The sequence below is a fragment of the Erithacus rubecula genome, assembly GCF_903797595.1.
Source record: "Erithacus rubecula genome assembly, chromosome: 10".
Classification (NCBI taxonomy): domain Eukaryota; kingdom Metazoa; phylum Chordata; class Aves; order Passeriformes; family Muscicapidae; genus Erithacus; species Erithacus rubecula.
Genome location: NC_136662.1, coordinates 5,894,782 through 5,914,772, shown reverse-complemented (window position 1 = coordinate 5,914,772; position 19,991 = coordinate 5,894,782). Strand labels below are relative to the sequence as shown.

Sequence of the window (19,991 nt, the reverse complement as noted above, 5' to 3'; positions counted from 1 at the left end):
ATTATTAAATTATTTTGAGCTAATTCTAGTGATACAGGAAATTTGGGTTATAATTTCTCAAGGCAGCCAATGGAAGGATAATGAGGGATGTGTAAGATTGCCTGAAAACTACTAATTTGGTGATTTTCTGCTCTGACAATGTTCCCTTTTAATTCCCTGCTTTCTTTTATCAAATAATGCCAACAGTTAATCCTACTTTTTCCAGGTAAAAATGCAGATATATACTTGGAGAAGAAACTCTCTCTGAATTATAAGGAATTGCTTTGTTCAGTCATATTCATAACCAAGAATACAATTTTAATCTTACATCAGAGAAGAGCATTTTTTATACTGAACATTTTACTCTTTTAATCTAAACTTCTTTCAATAGCTTCCTTAAATGGTAAATTATATTCATATACTGCATGAGCTAAGTTATTTATCCAATGTATAAAAATTGTATAGCTATGAAATTACCTATGCAAATTTTAAAAAACCAACAACCTCTCAAATCTTCCAGAGAATCAAGTCCCTGAATCCAGCTGAGTTTCAGAAACCCTTGAAAACCTGACTCCCTTTATGTAATTTTAAAAGTTCCAGCCTGTTAAATGACAGATTTGTTTTTGAGAGAGAGCTCTACCTTCTTTTATGGAGATTAATCTTTACACATTTACCTTTCTGCCTGCTATTAAGTTCATTAGGCTTTTTTAATGTGATATACAAATATACAAAGGGGTTTAGTTTTAATTTTCTTATTAATGGATATATATTTGAATTCATTCTGAAAAAAAAAAAATTAAAAAAAGGGGAGACCTCCAAGCATGGAAGCACTGCTGGTTTATGGTTTGGCAGGCTGGAGGAACAAAGGCCAAGTGGTGGATTTGAGGGCTGGAGAAGAGTGCCTGGCTGCCCCAGGCAGCCCCGTGCAGCTCGCTGGGCACAGCACTGCTGCTCAGTATGAGAGCCCTGGGAGCTGTAAAGAGAGATTATTGCCAGCCTGTGCATGGAGGGAAGGAAGGCTCATTCCCAAAGCTGCAGTTAGCAAGTAGGCTGGCAGGGAAGGGAGAAGGAAAAAGTGCTTTCCTGCTGCCTTGAAGTCCCAAGAAATATGCACAGTGCAGAAGTGGCTATGAATATGCTTTAATTCTTAAAATTTTATTGTATTGTATGCTTTCCCCCTTGTTGAATATTGTGAGGTGGTACACAGGTGACCTGGCTGTTAACAGTGCAATTCAAGTGTGTCTGCCAACTACACTGTGCATTGAGTGGGTGGAAATCTTCATTTCAAGTCTTTTATAGCCTACTTTACTCTTTCCACAAAATCAGTGGGCTCATTAGTTTTTGAGAAGATGAAAACCTTTTGCTGGGAAATTTTCTGTGTTACAACTTGGTCCTGTTGAACTTTTGGATATTATACTCTGACAGAATGCTAGTTTCACCAGGAGTGTGTACAATTTTTCCTGTCTCTGTATCTAAAATGCCCTTACCTGTTCAGGCTATGACTGGGACATTGCCTTCCTAGGTTTCTGTAGCACCTGATGCCCTGAGGCTCTAAGCCCTCCCTGCTCCAGAGCTCTTTGAAGCCCAGTATTAAGTGTGAATTGTGCTACAAAATACAAATATCCCTGTGAGGTAGGTCCCTTTGTTCTAGGCTAAACAATAAATTGTGCAAAGTATTCCTTAACCTCTTCTAAAAGCCATCATTCTGTTTTCACCCTTCAGCACTCAGTGAGTACACCATGGTACACCATGACACCAGGTATGCCTCCTCTTACCACCCCTGTGATAGAACAGACTGTGTATTCACAGCACAGACATGTGCAAATGAAACAGCTTTGCATATTCATGTGCCAGAGCATGTAGCAGTTTATGTGTATGAGCAGGATATGTGTGTTTGTGTCCCCACCTATGGAAAGGCAACCTTTTGATTTGTCACATGAAAATTCAGCACAGCAGCAGAAAAAGGCACAGAGAAGCAAGTGTGCAGTGCTGCTTGAGAAATAATATCTTGGGCTGGATTACTGGTGCTGCACTGGACTAAACCTGGCTGCATTAATTTGTGATTTTGGTCTAAAACCACAATACTTCACACCCTCAGAGTCACTCTGGCAAGGAGCTGCTGCACTTAAACAGCTGCTTTGTCTGTATTTCTGCCAGAGGGCTCTGCTCCAGAGGTGTGGAAGAGCTTTTGGAAGAGGTGCTCCCCAAAGATGTGCAGGACAAAGGCTCTCACCGTTCTCCCACAAAGCCTGGCAGGCACATGCAGGTCAGCTCGTCCCCAAGGTCGGTGCAGTTGCCATAGTTGAAACATGTGAGGTTCCTCTCTTCATTCCCACAAACTGTGTAAGGTAATCTTCGATACCTGGGCAAACAAGAAGGCAGCAGCAGTTATTTGCACTCTCCTTGTTTCTGGATGTCTGAGCTGCAGCAGGGAAGCAGGGTATTGCCCAAAGGAATGACAGCTGGAACTCAGATTTAGGACTCCCAGAACATGTTTTGCCTAACTTTTTTATTTGATGAATTTAGTTGGGTTTTTTTTTCCCAAGTATTTACTGGCAAATTAATTATTCATTTCTCATTGAATAAAAATAAAATGGACATCACTCTACTTACATTATTAATGTAGTTCTGTGTCATACCTGGACAGCTTAGTATAAAAATTCAAAAGAGACAGACTTAACATACAAGATAAAAAATACTGGGCCACCGTGAGGCATCTCTAAATCTGAGGATGTTCTCACTACTCTGAAAAAGTCAACAAAACATGTCAATTTTAGTAATTATATCCTAAAAGATTGTGGTTCAGTAGCATGAAGATGACTGTCTGTCTGCCTCCTTTGTTGGAGTCCTCTGAAGGAAGGAGAAGGATTTTGCCTTCTTGGAGAGGAACTGGACATCCTTAGAGGGGAGAATTTTATGGGTGTGCAAAGAAGGGCAGTTAAAGGGATAAGTCTACAGCCTTTCTAGAAGAGAGTCTGGGAAGAATAGGAAATAGCATGTGAGCAGTGTCAGAAGCAATAACAAAAGTGGGCTGTGTGGTGTTTGCAGCCACCAGGACTGAGAGTAAGCTGGGAGGAAAAGACCAACCCAGAAAAGATCCTGTGGGTGGGGAGAAAAACAACTTCTTTTCCTACTGTTATTTTCTCATACTGACTTGGAATTCCTGTGTTTATAGAGCTATATACTCTTATAAAGTATCATTTTAGAGATTTAAAAACTTCCAGATTTTTTTTTTATAAAAATAAGATGTAGCGCATGTATTTTCAAGCTCTGGGAGACTTGTAATCTTGTCATCAGCGAGTTCACAGGACCAATGTTGGCAGCAGAATAGGGAAGAGAGTTTTGCCTTGTTCTTTCAATCCTTGGCTCATCAGTCTCTGCCTCAGCTGGCAGCTCTCCACTGTTTCAGTCCACATCTAATTGATCTGTACAACTTTCTATGCTCTTCCTACATCGACTCTGCAGCCATGATTAATACAGATACAGATGCAAAACATCTGTGTTTAAAGCAAAGACATCAGGGAATATAAGAGCCCTTCAGAAGAGACTTGACAAGAATCCTGTGGATCAGCCTTGTTTACATTACCTGCAGAACCTCCCCGTGAAGTTGGCAGCACACAGGCAGGAGTATCCATTAATCTCATCCACACAGGTGGCCCCATTCACGCACTGGTGGCCATGGCACTCGTCTATGTCCTCCTCACAGCTCTCCCCAGTGTATCCAGGCTCACAGCTGCACTCATAGGAGGCAATGCCATCTGTGCAGTTCCCATGGATGCAGGGGTTTGAGGAGCACTCATCAATGTTGACTTCACAGTAGGTGCCAGTCCATCCATCGGGACACACGCAGCGGTAGGAAGTGTACGAGTCTTCACATATTCCCCCATGCATACAGGGGTCAGAGCTGCAGAAATCTGCCTGCAAGCAGCCAGTGAGAGCAGGGTTTGCAGATATTTTGAGAAATTGCTCCTCTTGAGGTTTTTTAGTAGGGATGTCAGCATTTTCAAAGTACGAGAGATAAATGCCGCTGATCTCTATGGTGCTCATGCACCCTCGCAGGCCATCCAGGCTGTCAAAAGCCCTGTCAGCCACGTAGATGTCTGTCTCTTCTCTTAGAAAGTTGAGGCTTCCTGCAGCAGCTGTGCTGGTTGCTGTGTCTTTCTTGTTGTCTATATCCATGTGCCACCTGGAGGACTGGGACAGGGGCTCCACCATGGAGACCATCACTCGGTGCCACTTGCCATCGCTCACAGGCACTGAACTCGCAAGGGTCAGCCTGTAGAAGCTGTTGCCACTTTGCAATTGAAACAGGAGTTTGGAGTTGTGGATACTGATGATGACAAACTCGGGCTCCCTCTCTGCGTACAGCAGGATCACGTCAGTGTCCCTGGTTCGAAAGCCAAAGGCGACATTGGTGAGGTCTCTGCTGATCTTCCCGTTGCTTCTGTAAAATATCGCGCTGCTGCGGCCGCTGAACACCGCGTTAGCCAGACCTGAGCAGGACAGCAATGCAGAAACAGGCCAGTTTTACACCAAGCAATGCCTCTCTGGTGCTCATGCCATTTATAACTGCCTTGGGGTTTGCTGGAAGACAGCCAATCCCACCAGTGTTTCAGTTATCCTGGTCTGCCCCTCATGGCTGTGGAAACTACAGGGCAGTGCCAGCATCAGCTATAATGACATCCAGAGTTCTGCTTTGCATCATCTCAGGTTATCACTCTAATATACAATTCTACATTACTCTTACCTCTCTATTTCAGAAAAAGACATACATTTTTCATTTTACAATAGTTTCGTAAGTACAGCTAGTTACTCCCCATGACAGATCTGGATAGGGTGAACATTTCTTCCCAGTTCCTTTTTTCTTAGATGTGTCTTAAGATGTTTTATGAAGTATTTGATTGGATGCCAATTTCACCTCACCGATGCAAAAAGATTAATTTAATGGAAATGAGTTGATGGACAGCCCTTTGAAATCCCTGTGAGCAGAGTCATGCATATCATGTAGGAAGCCAGCTTTTCCTGGTGGGCAGGCACTGCCACAGCCCTGTGCTGGTGGGACTGGGAGGGCAGCAGAACTCAGCTCACACTGCTGTGAGTGAAAATTGATGGGCAACGTTGTGGCAGCTTTATGGACATCTTCACAAAGGTATTTGACACCTTTCATTAGCATGGTTTCCACTAAAATGCACTTACTTACTGGGCTGTAAATTTAAATGTTCTGAGGATTATAGACAGGGAGGAGAGACAGGAAGGAATGTCTTCTGTCTGTACTTCAGAAAAAAATTGCTTTGAAAGATCTGAGATAAGATGGGTTTCTGTACTATCTCTGGGCTTAGTAAATCTTAAGGAAAAGAACCCTGGGAGTCCCAGTATGAATTTATTGGCTTCATATCCTGATGCCAAGGCAGCAGAGGTGTAACTGCATTTTCTGGTCTATCAAATGTGGTGTCTTTCTCATAGAAAAAGTTTCCTCTGAGGAAATCATACTAAAAGGAGAATCTGAGTTTTTCAAGATTATTCCTGTTTTTTTCAAATATCTCACAAGCCTGCTGAGTTTTTTTAGCAGAAGGCACAAGGCAGAGAACTCACCTCCTAGGAAAGCTTTTGTTTTGTTATCCTGTGTTGAACAAGAAGTTTATCCTGTAGCTAAGAATACAACTAGTTAAAAATGCAGTCCTGTCATACAGGAATATTTTAATATCTGTTAGGGAAACTCCCTACTGTTGTCATGTAAGCCAGCACAGAAATCTAAAGGGGATGACCTTGAGTAACTGAAAGTGTAAATGAACTTGACTTCAGCAGAAGGAAACAGTTCAGGTACTTTTCACTTCACTGTCTCGGAGTGTTTCTGTTCTACCCTAATATGCAATAGTGAGTTTTATAAGAGAATGTATTCTGATGTTAATATTAAATATTCTCTGAGAGAAGGAACAATTATTTTAATTACAGCTACATTGTAGCTACAGCTGCAATGCTGATCCTAACAATCTGCATAAAAATAATATATTGGTCTGTCTATGATAGAGACCTTTTGTTGACCAGCCTTCCCTTTCCTAAGAGTCAGCCATTCTGACAGCTTCCATCAGACTGAGTGGGTATTTACCTTCTCTCACAGCCTTTTGTCAGGGCTTTATTGGGTAGAAAAATGAAAAAAAAAATCATAAAAATCCTTACTTGTCTTTTTCAATTCCACTCCAGGGTGGGAAGGAGAAGGAAAGTGGAGAAGGAAAGAGATGTGCAGAGTGACCAGTGATCCTAAGGCAGCTAATGGTCATCAGTTTTCAAATGGACAGCTTGGCATGCAGGTGCTTCTTAGGAAGGCACTGCTTGAATAACTGTGCTGCAGGTATTGAGGTGACTTTCTCCAAAGCTATTTAAGATTTAAGAAAATCAAATTATGCAATGTAAGTTATGTAGCTTGTGTTTTCAGGAGGATGGAGAACATGCCAAGGTTAATCCAACACTGGTTATCCTCTTAAGTCTTTGCAGTGGAAGTGTGAGGGCAATGTACTGGTCTATTGGACAACCTGACTAGTTGGGCTGAGTAAGCCAAAACCAAATTTCCTGTAAACATCAGTGTCTGAGTCAGGGGGTCTGGGGGACAATTGCTGGGTTTGGTAGGTCAAACCCATTAGCACTATTTAAAACTGACATAACTATTATTTTAGTACAGAAACAGCATTTGAATGAACTTTAAAAGCAGTGAATACTTTGTTTCAATGAACTGCTGCTGAAAATGCCTATTGCTGCTAATATCCAAAGATGATTTGAATAACTGAAATGTACCTACATTCAAATCCTTGGTGCACCAGCTGGCATTGTGCTTCATGAGGACAGGGCCCAAGCTCACACCACTTCACCTCCTCACACGCCTTCCCCACCGTGTTGGGAGGGCATGTGCAGGTGAAATCATCCCAGATGGAATAGCACACACCACCATTGTGGCAAGGGTTGGACTGTGGGGAAGGAGAAGAGAGAACCTTGGTATGAGTCAAGGCTGTTGGACACCCAACCCTAGGCATGGGGGACTGCTTGGCAAAAGGAAGTTTTCTTTTTATTTCAGCTGGAAAAGGATAAATATCAGTACTGTGACAGTCCAACGTGTTCAATAATTAGTGAAAAACAGTATTTCAATTTCAAAATAGTTTGATTCTTTCCTATGCAAATACATTTTGCTTCTGATATTCATCATATGTAGTATAGCTTAACAAAACCTGCTCTTTCTAGTATTTCTGCATGTTTTCTTAATCTGTCATTATAATCAAGTAATGCGTGGGAACGTACTAAAAACATAAAATTAATTCCCCACTATAAGCATGTGAAAATGCTCTGAAAAATGTCATTCTTACCTTGCAGAGGTTGTCACCAGTGCAGCCTTGAGTGACATTGATCAGAGTTCGGTTGATAAGAGAATTTGGTGGATTGGTCATGGGGAAGAATTCCAGTGGCTGGTTATTCATTCTGACATCTTGGATACAGCCTTTGAAATATTTGCCATTTCTGTCAGTTTCTTTGTTATCTGGTAGGCCTCCAATGTAAAGAATATCCTTCCTTTGGATGGTTAGTGCTGGAGTAGAAATAAAGCCTAGGTAGTGAGAGGACTGGAACAACTCCACCTTATTTGGTTCTATTTTTAATGTTATTAAGTAAAAGTTTCCATCATTCACAGAGTGTTTCCCTAATAACTTCATGGAATTTAGAGCTAGCATGGTGAGTTTCCCACCTTCCAAATAGACTCTTATGTAGAGGTAAGTACTGTTTCTCAGAGCCAGTAGCAAGCCAGAAGATTTGCGTGTTCGGACGAACATTGATATGATGAAGTTCTCATTCAGAGTGGAATCAACAGGGAAAGCAGCATAGCCTGAGGAGTCCTCAGATCCAAACCGGCCTGGAACGTACTCTTGAGGTTAGAGATATGAGAAAAGGTAAAAAAAAAAAAAGAACAGAAGGGAGAAAAATAAAATAGTTAGGGCTAAATGACAAGGGAGCCAATGCAATGATTAAATAACTACTGCTGGTGATATTGATGTATGGTAATAAGATGTGCTTGTATTTATGGATGAATAAAGACTTGATCCAGCTGTAAATAGCTTCTGCTTCTAAATTCCTGTTGGCTTCCATGGCTGTAGCATTAAGCCCCAGTGCAGGACCAGATGTTATATAATTGGGCACATTTTTCCTCTTTATCATGCTCTCTATAATGCTGTGTTTTCAACTAGTTAAACAAGGACAGATTTCTACAGTTTTCTGCATTGATCCTCAGAAAGATCATTTTGGTAAGAACCTACCTGTTTTAATCCTCTGATGACCATGGAAATTAATGCACTTCTGGGATTTTGTGTTTTTTTGCACAGATTTCAGTCACAGAAAGCTGCTGGGCAAAGCCCTTGTGTGAATAGATCACCTGTGGGGTGCTGCATGGGCTCCCCAGTTCTCTGGCAGACTCTGTTGCTGGGGCTCAACATGGACTCACCCACATCAACTTGTATCCAGTCATGAATCCTGCTCAGTCCCTGAGTGCCCACACTGCTCTGGGAGAAACATGATCCAAGATCAACTAAGTTTTTTTTCTTTGTGTTTAGCAATTAAAATGATTAAACCAAAGCCATCTGTCCATCCTTTACCCCTTATTTTTGGTAATGATTTTCAGTCTTTTAAGGATACAAAATATGCAGCCAAAACTGTAATTTATTCTGATAAATCATCTCTTTAAAGAACAAAGTGTTTCTATTTTTACACCATAACTTTTGTGATCTTGTCCTCAATATTACAGACTTCCTGCCTAAACAGTTTCAGGAGCTACTTTTTATATATCAAATTCCTAGAAAAAATAAACCAAGCTTTTTTTAAATGCTATCATAGCTAAAGATTCAGTTGTCTGTTGTGCAGTAAAACTCCTGGAGCAGTCATGGGTCAACTTTCTGCCTGCAGAACTAATTTTTTGTGACTGCATTAAAAAAAATGTTGAAAAATAGGGGACTGACCATGAAACCTCAATAGACTCTCAGTAACCACTCTGTACTGCTATGTGGTATGGTCATATTATTTAGCAACAGGAATAAATCCCATATAATTTATTAATTTAATTTGAAATAGTGTATTTCTATGAATAAGATTGCCTATACATCTACATCTACTTGTTAAACAGACTTAATGCCTCAAAACACCAATTCCAACAAATAATTATTTCTACATAAGAGAGCTTTAAGCTTTATCTTCTCTTAAGGTGGTACTGGAGACTGAGATACTTTTTTCATGAGGGAAAAAAGAAAAATTCTGCTGAACTGAGGATTCCACAACTGCAGTATTAGAAAGAAGCCTTGATCTCCAGAAAGGCACTTCATGTTTACAATTACCTTGTCACATTTCTCTCTATTTATAACTATACACATATATCATCAGCCTGATCTGTTTGATGAGATGACTAGCATCACCTTGGTTAATATTAACCTCTTGGGTCACCACATCTGGATGTTGATCAAAATGAGTCAACATCTGTTTGTTATTTTGTATATGTAGAGAAAATATTGCCTCTTGTCAATGGAATATTTGGCAGCAACTTTTCTTCAGAAAGACACCAGCATTTCTTATGTTATCCTTTACCACAAGTCTCTCCCATTCTGCCTCTTTAGAAACCTGCCACACTCTTTTACATGTGACATATATCTAGAACCTATGTACCAAAATGGCACGGTGCCCCGATTAACAAGGAATATTGTGGTCAGCAGGAAAAAAAAAAAAAAAGCTTTCTAATCATTCTCAACAGTTCTAATGCCAGTATAAGCTGCTCCTGGCCCTGAATGGTTTTAATTTTGCTTCATATAAGGAGGCAAACATATTTCCCAGATGTTGTCCTATATTCAAAAGTTGCCTTCCAAATCTTTGGATAAATTACAGCTACACTTCAAAGAAGTCTGTTACAATTACCTCTCAGACTTTGTCATTTTGCAATAAAACCAAAAGGATAAACTATTGAAAGGTATTGATAAGTATTAGGTAGAGCATGCAAAATGAAGCTGTATTCAAACATTTGAAATGTATTTGAAGGCCCAGCTTTCTGCAGCAGTGCATTCAACAACCCCTGAGGCCAATTGTTCAGCTGATGTGAATCAATGTAGCTTCACTGGCAGCACTGCAGCCACGCCACTTTACACCACTTTAGGATCTGTCCATTCCAATCTCACCATGGCTCTGCTGTTGTGTTTAATTTTTTACAGTCTACTTGATAAATGTATCTACATAGATATACTAATGTTTGTATACATGTATGTATATATGTATTTCTTGCTCCCCAAATATTGTTCTGCTGACCATGGGTGAGGAAGGCTGAGGGCATGGTGTGAAGTCTTAGTCCTGTGCAATTTTCTCAAAAAAACCTGCTTGTTTGAAATCCCTAAAACTTTGCCTGGTGAAGGATTATAGAGCTCACCCTTTGCCTGGTGAAGGATTACAGAGCTCACCCTAAAGCACTCCTGAGGGTTGATGTGTTTACAGCTCTAGGGGGCTTCACCCAGCAGATGCAGCAGGGAGCTGGACAGAGACCTCCTGTTGTCCTTCCACTTTGCCCCAGCCTGCCCTGCAAAGATCATTTGTAGCAGGGAATGTGCTACAGGCATCTGGAGCTTTTGTGTTCCTGCTCACCACTGCCATGGAAGCTGTGTGCTGAGATGAGTTCTGCTCACCCAGACAGGGACATGTTTCCCTCTGGTCAGCTCTCTGGGAACAGCAGCCTGCACTGGATTGCCCAGCCCTGCCTTGGGACCAGCTGAGGGATGAATGGACCCGTTTCCAGCTGCTGAAGCCCTGCCTGCTCCCTGGGCTAATCGGATTTAGCTAAGAGTATAATCTCATTCATTTTTTTTTAATTGGAATCTGTCTTTTGCAACTTGCAGTACTTTTGCTTGCCTTTCATTGCCTTAAATGAATCTCTTTATAAAAGCTTAGAGAGCTCGAGGACAAAATTTTCAAAGAATGCTCTGAAAATAAGTCTTAAACTCCAAGTGACTTGCTTGCTTTCTAAACTTGACTCAGCGTGGATAACCTCCAGTGAACTACAGTTTCTCAGAGTTTATGGAGTGCTAAGAGCACTGACAAGATTTTAAAACAAGAGGAGTAGAATCCACCACTTTAGCCTGACTTTTTTTTTTTTTTTTTTTCTTTGCCAGGCTGAAAAGCAGCCTTCCTGTGAAACTAGCTAGAAAGTAGCCAAGGTGTGCCACTGCTAACCTCTTGCACTGGCTTACCACTTGACATTAAGCTCCAGAGATCCTAAAGGTCATGCTGCTGCACCGCCAGGTGAGCAGGATTGTTTCTGGCCATGCTTTCAGCAGGCACATGGAACACAAACACCAGCACACTCCTCCCTTACCTGCTGCACACTCTGGCCCTGTGTAGGGCCGGTAGCAGTCGCAGTGGTAGCTCAGCCACAGGTTGATGCAGCGTCCCCTGTTCTGGCACGGGTGGGGGTCACACCAGTCCTTTTTAGCACAGCCTGTCCTGACATTTAAAGATGATCCAGATGATACATTCTCTGGAGTAATAATATTCAAGTCTATCTCAATATCCTGAAGACAGCCTACAAATGAAGGTGCAGAATGTGTATTAAAGGTGTTCTGTAGAGAGTTGCTGTTCCCCACTGGTAAGCCGCCCAAAAACGTGTTCTGAAACGCAAACATCACCAGCTCGTTATCTACCTTAGCAGATGTTTTATTGAGACAGGATTCTACACAGGAGCTGTCAAGCAAATTGAGAACAACAGCTCTTGCCAGGGTTACCTCCACTGAATGCCATTCTCCATCACTGACATTATGTGGAATATGCAAAAGAGCCTGTGGCTGATTATTGACTTGCACGGATAAGTGTAAGTAGCCATTCAGTAATTCCAACTTTGCAAAGGTGTTTTTCTCCCCTCGGTGAAACAGAAAAGCTGTGGGTTGCACAGTTTGAAACCTCAGGTTTATATTATAGAAAAAATCCTTTTTATGGGTCTGGGGATTCTTCAACAAAAGGAAACTGTTTCCTTGAAAAGAAAATGTGGTTATGGTTTCACAGTGTATGCCTGTATACCCAGGTGAACATATGCAGCTGAATCCATGTTGGCCATTTTTTAAATGTGGGATACATATTCCATTGTTTTGGCATTGATGATCAATACAGCCATGCAGAACTTCTGTACAGTTCCAGCCACCATAAAAAATCCCTTCTTTGTCTGCAGGTGGACAATGGCAAGTGTAATTTCCAGGAAAATTCTCACAGATCCCACCATTTTGGCAAGGGTTCGTGTAACATTCGTTGATGTCTTCATCACAGTGAGTACCTGAAGAATAAACAAAGAATTAGGAATTCTGGTTTGAATAACTGGAGCCTGAAATTGCGCTTTAAATAATGTGTTTTATTAAATTACCTTTTATTAAATGGGAATGCCTTGATAAATAGATGATGGACAAGTTAAAAAAAATACTTTAAATATAAAAAGGCCATTCAATTGTCATGGTTTCCTTGTGCAAAGTATTATGTAAACACCTAAATGCTAACCACATTTTGGAGAAAAGAACCAAACATGGACAGTTTTGATATGGATAATGTGATGACATCAGGACAAACATCATCAGATGGGATAAAAAAATTGTTTCCCACATATCTTGTGGTGGAAATCTAGAATGCTTAGTAATGAACTGAGTTGTTTATCACATACAAAAACTGCAAGAGTTGTTGCTTAATTCCTGTTCATAATATAGAATGGGCATGAGTTGGAGTATGATCTGCTAGTCATTCCTTTTTTTTTTATTTTATTCATTCAAACAGTATAAGAACTACAGACTAATGTTCCTGGTCCTATCTTGGAGCAAAACTCTTCAAGGGAGAGTCACAGGACTTACAAGTGATACTTGACATGGTCAGACTGACAAGTAGGGGAACATGCCTGAAAACATATGTACTGCAAAAAGTACTACAGGGGAACTTTTGTACCTCTCCTTTATACAAAATATAAAGCAAGAAAAGATGAAGAGAATATTGTCTCAAACATGTCAGAGCTTGATTGGTGATGAGAGCACTTCTGCAGGAGATTGTCAATACATCTCATATTTCCTCTTCTTCCACATAATGCTTGGCTTCTGATATATCTGGTAAAAGGAGAACTCCTCATCTCAACTCCACTGTAATTGGATAGATGTGGTCTAAGTGGGTCTGCTGGATCACACTTCACAAAGAAAGACAAATCTATTCCCCTTGTAAAACTAATCTGTTTATCCCTCTGCACTGTTGTTCATCTATAAAGCAGTAATTACAGTAACTTCTCCCTTGAGCAATCAAGTGACCAATATGCATGGAGTGGATCAGGAAAAATCTGTTTCTCATCTCCCTTGAAGACAGCCAAAATATCCAAATACTTTTTTGATAACTCATGCTAAGAGCAACTCTTAACATTTCTACTTCACTTCATTGTTATTTTAGAGAAGAAAGAGAAACATTTTGCAGATAGTTTTCAAACTAGTATCACCAGCACAAATTAAATAGATAACTTTTCATCCATCCCCACAGCAAAACTACTGCCTGTAAATCAGGTAATAAGATGTGCTGAGGCTCATGGAGTGGCAGCTGGGTGTACCAGTCAGCACACCTAGCTTTACTTACAAATTCACATCAGGCTTTATTTCTATAACAAAACATAGCAATTCCTCATGGAAAATTACAGAACAGCAGTCAGTCACAATTAATTGCTTCAAATAGCAGTAGATAAGTGTAGTTAGTCAGGCTAATTCCTTGTCTGTCCACTTTATTCAATCACAATTGTAACTGGACCCATCTGGGAGAGTGGTAAGCACAGGAGAGCCAGGAGGGAACTGAGAATTGGGATAGAGTTGGTTAAAAGATTAACCTGAGTGAAGTGGTCATAGCAGGTACACAAAAGACTCTCTCTGCAGCCATCCAACCCACTCATCAGTCCTCAATTAAAGCATACATTGACTTTTCCCTTCAAGCTTCAGGCTATTGAGCACAGCTAGTGCCATCTCCCTGGCCTGGCAGTGGGGTTTTGCTGCAGCAGTCTCTCTCTGTTTTCCAGCCAGGCTCATCTTTATTCCAATGAGAGGTGTCTGTGTACACCTTAATGTGCAGTGGCATCTGGCAGAAATGTGACTCACTGGGACTGACTCTCTCCAAGTGAAGTGCAGTTCCCAAACCATTCCCGACTGGGGGCCACAGCCAGCTCTGCTTTGGCACTTTGTGACAATTTCAGTGTTAGCAACTTGTCCTCCTTTTGTTATACCTGCATATGAAAAGTGAAGTTACTGTGAGCTGTTTCCTGTTTTGGTCAATATTTTAGAACATCTCCTGCCTGATACTGCTCCCTTCCCTGCTCTGCCATTGAGAAGAATATGTCCTTGGGTCTTTTATACAACTCAGTTTTAATATGATGCTGTAGAAATTCAAGTCTCTTTGTTTTTTTTGTGTCAAAGATAAAAATTAGTCCAGCCCACAAGCAGTTGGTTCAAGCTGTGCTTAGCCTTGTCATAGGGCTTCAGAGTGGACAGACTGTGCTTAAGGGTTTAGGGACTGGGAGTCCCTGTGAAACCTTTCATTAAAAAATCAGCATTGTGAATGGCTAGGTCCTTAGCTGTTGCATTTTCAGTAATATGTGGTGACTCTCTGTGTGTTATTTTATTATCCTACAGCACCTTCCAGATATTTCCTTTGCCTTGTAGCTTGTGGTCCAAGTCACACTTTGCAATAATGAAAAGGATGATACAGATGCATTTACCTTTACAATAATCTTTAGTGTCTATATTGTTCTCTACTTCATCAGATGAGACATAAATTTAACAAAATTATTGAATGAGAATGCTAAATTTTTTTTGGAAATGGTATATATTTCTATTTTTAAATTTAGACAAGACATTTGATAAAATAAATCATCAATGCCCAACGAAGAAATCAAATTAGTTTCACGTGAAGGTACTATTATTATTATTATTATTGTTGTTGTTGTTGTTGTTGTTGTTGTTGTTGCTGTTGTTGTTGTTGTGGTTATTATTAGTGTATTCTTTGCCTGTAGAAAGTTAATAGCATCAGTTATTAAATATCAAGTGACTTTTATAGAGCCACTTAAATACATAGATTTCATAGTCATTTCTGTGTTTAAACACAATGCTTATTTTTTAAGTAATGATATGAAAAATACATTGTAAAATAATTATTTTATTGGGTTGTGCATATAGATATGCACATGTATGCACTTACATATATAGGCCTACTATTTCATAATAAGATTAGCACAAACACAAATATAGGTCACACCAAAAGACAAATAATAAGTCACTTTTTCATATCAAGAATAAATAAATCAGCTGTTTTTGTAAGTGGTGCTGATATTACTTGTTATCTGCCGATTGCTATGCAAGCAAAGACCACTGTCAGTCAAGATAAAAGCACTCTAGATAAAAGGATTAGTCAATATTTATAGAACTGTATAAGCAGTTCAAATAGCTCAGGCTGGAGACATGCAGGAAAAGAATTCTCAAAAGATGTAAGACATACCAAAACAAGTGCAAACGCAATCATTTTCTTTTTCAGTGGTTACATACATTAACTCAGCATATTCGTGTTTTTATGGGAAAAAGTAAAGAAGAATCATATAGCATTTTATCTTCTAAATATATTACACACTGACATAAGATTTCAGAAAATGTGAATATTTTTAAAGATGATTACTTTTCCCACCTGTGAAGCTTGTTTTTTTCTAAACAGGAATGAAACAGTTCCTTTGATTCACTTTGATAGCATCACTCATGTTTCCTTTGTTCACTTAACATTATTACTATATGGTGGCTATTTTCTAACTGTTCACCTCTTAATTAAACTCTCTTTCAAATTTAGCAGCAAAGGTTTCCTGCAGAAGCAGGATGACAAAAGCAATTATTCAAGCATAATTCTGCTGAGTGTCACCAATTTTCACTTTGATTAAACTATTATAAATGTATTATCCAAGTGACACTTTTGATACACACCTTTGGTTAGAAATCTTACTGCTTACAACCTTTTGCCTTTCCAGTCCCCTGACACTCAATAAATAAATATCGAGAAACTACAGGCAAGCAATCTGGATAGGTGCTACACATTCACTACAGTCTAAGTGCACATTCAAATTCACAAAAAGAAAATATTTACCTGTAAACATTGTCATTAAAATGATGTAAACTTGTATCCTAGTTGCAACCATCTTTTTCCGCAGGAAAATTTCCGAAAGAAAAAGATCGTTTAGCACTTAAGCAGTTGATAAATTTCTGTAGAATTCACAACAGTTCTTAGTATAAAGGCTTCCTTTCCAGGATTAGCTTGCTCCACTTCTGTACCTGCTGATGTAGTCTGATGGTGTATTTTGCTCAAGCCAGATCAACAAGGCTTAAAGTAAGACCCATTAAACTGCTTACACAATAGATATGTATCCTATTTACATTCTTGTTCTCCAAGTTCGTGCTCACTCTGAATGTTGTTTGTGTTTCACACAAATTCATATTATCAGAATCCATTCAAAACTGATTAGTCACTTTTTGTTTTGTTTTGCAAGGTGCTGTTTTTAAGACTTTTTTTTTCCTTTCAAGAGGTTTGTTAATCCAGATCAACTCTATCATGGTCACTGTCATTCAGAGAAACTGTACATCTCAATAAGCAGATAGAAATGATCTAAAATTTGATCCCATTTCTTCATTTATGAGGTATTTTTGTTCCATTTGATCTCTCTACTTAATGGAAGTCTGGGTAGATTTTTTGACATGTAAAGTTATTTACTAAAAGATTGTTTTTCTTCAGCTCTTGAGCAAGACATTTTGATTTAGACCAAATTTAATGAGGGGAAAATTGAGTTCAGGAGATTTAACTACTTATTTCTGTGATAATTTTAGCAGCAGATATTATTTTTGTCACTTAGATTTATCAAGTCCTTTTTCTAACTAATTTATTCACTAATTAGGAAATTCTTGACCTTGTGTCACATTTGGGTTTAGGTTCACCAAAAGACATACACAAAACACAATTTTGGATTAATTTAATCTGCAGTTCACAACTGCTTTTATGGAGATGCTCAGAAAGCTGCTGCTTCTTCCAGCCTCTGACACAAGCATCAAGTGAGTTTTCCTATAATACATTTAAATACCAAAGGGTGAAAATTTCACCCAGACTCTTGGAAAGGTGAGTAAGGCAGCTTTAAACAAAGTAAAGTTAATTTTGGTAAGTTAGTGTGAATGCATTTGATTAGTAGTTCTTATCAGACATCTTGTGAAGCAGTTTGATGTTCAATGTTCATGGCACTTTATTTTGAATATTTTGATATTTATAGCACTTTATTTTGAATATTGCAAAATGTTGGAAGTTCTCAGTAACAGCCATTCCTCTGGCAGTGTGACTGTGACAGCAGGACTCTGAGGGAAGGTTGTGACAGACACAGAGCCAACAGGTGGGACAGACATCTGCTCCTACAGCTCAGTGATCACAGGGGGCTGGTGGCACACTGAGACAGGGGAACTTCAGAGCAGGTATTCAGCAAATATCCCACCAATGGTGGGAGACTGAACAAACTTGCCAGGAGCAGACACTCTAATTACAGTCAGACATTGTGTTTAATAACATTTTCATATACAAACCAAGGAGAAAATTCCACGTGAAACCACCATAAAGCAGATATAAACCTTGTGTAATCCTGCCCAGGAATTAATTGTCAGAGGTTCCCTGTCAAACTGGGATTTGATTATGGTTTGGGATTGTCCTGGCTTTGCTCTGGTTGGTGTTTTCATTAAAGATGTGGATGTTGGCTCAGAAAGCTTGCCTAGTAAGTTGTCTGATAAAGCAAGGTTAAGTGAAATGTTTGATTTTTTTTTTTTAACAGATAAAATGACATTTATAGGTGAACATAAGGATTTGGAGAAATGGTCTGAAAAAGATTGTATTCAATTCTGGAAGAGCTCACTCAGTTTCTACAGTCTCAGGCCAGAATAACCAGCAATCAGGTGGAACAATAGTTTCAGTCTACAATGCTTCAGTTTCACTGAGTCCACTTTTAGTTCTGCACTGCAAGGAAAATTTGGATTAATTTAGGAAGAATTCAAGGAAAGCAATGAAAATGACCACAGATGAAGAAGAAATGGCTTATGATTAAAGATTTAAAAAGTAGGACTGTTCAGTCAAAAGACAAGCAGAGGAAATGGGACATAGTAAGAGTTTTTCAGGATAGAAAAGAGCACTCTGTGCCCCGAGACCACAGCAAACAGGTAAAAAAGTCACAGGTTTGGCTTGCAAAAGGAATACCCAGGTCATACTCTAAGAAAATATTTCTAATGATAAAAAAGATGACAAAGCCTTTACATATGATACCGACTGACATCCACAAAATCTATTGTGGGTCCTTAAATATTGTCTAAAGACAAAAATGGAGTGAGACACAAGCCAGCAGATACTACCTTAGACCTTTAGACAGTCCAAATGATACCTGCATGTCTGTCCCTTCCAAGTATATTTTTCCATGGTTTTGTGCCTCCCTTGAATGAAATAATTCCTAGCAATTGAGCTGTGGGTGTATCAAACTATACAAATTATATCTCTGCACATACAGGTCTCTCTACCCTTACATGTATCAAATGCAAGCAGGAGTAAACCTTGGAGAAACTCAGGTTGTACCACCCCCTTTAGAAAACACTTTATAGAAGACAAAGAGTTTGCAATAGCACTTCTTCCATGTGTACTTTAGAGTTTTGGAAATGTCTGTCATAAAATCCTACCCCAGGTGCAAACAGCTCTCTCTTCAAGAGACTCATTCATCCTGAGGCCAAGAGAAAAATCTGGCAGAGTATTCTTCAGGGCCCCAGGTTTTAGCAGACAATCATGAAAATTCTAACTTTGCCACATCTGTGCAGATAATTGCAAAGAGATAATTACTTTTTGCTGGAAGGAGGAAATGCACATTCATGAGTGAGTAAGCGCAAGGAAATAAATTGGCCATCTCTGTGTCCTCGTAATTAAACCCCATGCTTGTGGGTATAAATCAGTCACCATGCAGGTCAGGAAGGAAGTTTTACTCTTATGTACCTCAGTGTAGAGCAAGTGAAGGGTATTTAAATGGATTTTTTTTTTTCCACCCATTTTTTTTTCAGTAAAGAACTGGCTTACATTTGATATTTAACTTAATGTGAATAGTGCTCTGATCTTGCATGGCAATTTCTGTTGCTCTCCTGGTAGGAAAAGGTTGTATAAAATGAAGGACAGAACACAGAGCAGAGCTGGAGCACATGGAAAACAGGATTCTTTAAAATAGTAGGATAATAAGCATTTGTTAACATTGGGCTAATTTGCACATGATACCTTTCACACAGAACTCTAATTTCATAATGTTGTAAGACCTTGCTAGTTATTCCTTTATTACAGACAACTTCACTATTCTGCTATTTTTTCTCTTGCCATTTGAAATGTATGTATTAAGTTAATACGGGCTAGGAAAAAAAATTAAAATAGAAATAGAGCTGAGTGGCTTGGCTTAATCATTAAATATGTCACTCTAGCTGAGGGATATGGAATTCATAATGTGCTACATTCAGAATGGCATGCTGTAATTCAATCTTTTTAAATGTTGCTGGCCCGAAGCTTCATAGACTAGTTTGAATTTTCAGTAAAAATGAATTTCTTTAAAGTAGTAAAAACCCCCAATCCCTTAATCTCTTCAATCAGTAAAGGTTTTCTGAGAGCAAAAGTACTTGGAAATGTTTTTCCACTTGTTTCACGTTTTGTCACACCTAAAATAGTTTTCATTTGGAAAGGAAAAAAAAAAAATAGAGAAGAAGAAAACCATGTACATGCCATAGGTGATTAGTTGTTTAGTGAGATCTGGTGTGTTTACTTTATTTTAGGAATATTGGAAGCAGGTGCCTGGGCTGCAGCCCCAGCGAGCGCAGCCACGCGCGCGGCACAGCCAAGGGTCAGGGGACACTGCCTGCCCAGGGCCAGGGCACAGCCTGCAGGGCAGC

General features: G+C 39.5%; 1 protein-coding gene across 3 annotated transcripts in view; it reads right to left on the bottom strand.

The window, feature by feature from the left end:
• CRB1 (crumbs cell polarity complex component 1) overlaps window positions 1-19,991 on the bottom strand; it is a 96,437-nt gene that overhangs the window by 22,084 nt on the left and 54,362 nt on the right. For all 3 annotated transcript variants that reach the window (XM_079313477.1, XM_079313479.1, XM_079313478.1), the window contains exons 6-10: window positions 11,351-12,298; window positions 7,332-7,882; window positions 6,773-6,938; window positions 3,566-4,472; window positions 2,213-2,341 (exon numbers count right to left, since the gene is read on the bottom strand). In XM_079313477.1, coding sequence (XP_079169603.1) covers window positions 2,213-2,341; window positions 3,566-4,472; window positions 6,773-6,938; window positions 7,332-7,882; window positions 11,351-12,298 — 2,701 coding nt within the window. The remainder of the gene's footprint in view (window positions 1-2,212; window positions 2,342-3,565; window positions 4,473-6,772; window positions 6,939-7,331; window positions 7,883-11,350; window positions 12,299-19,991) is intronic.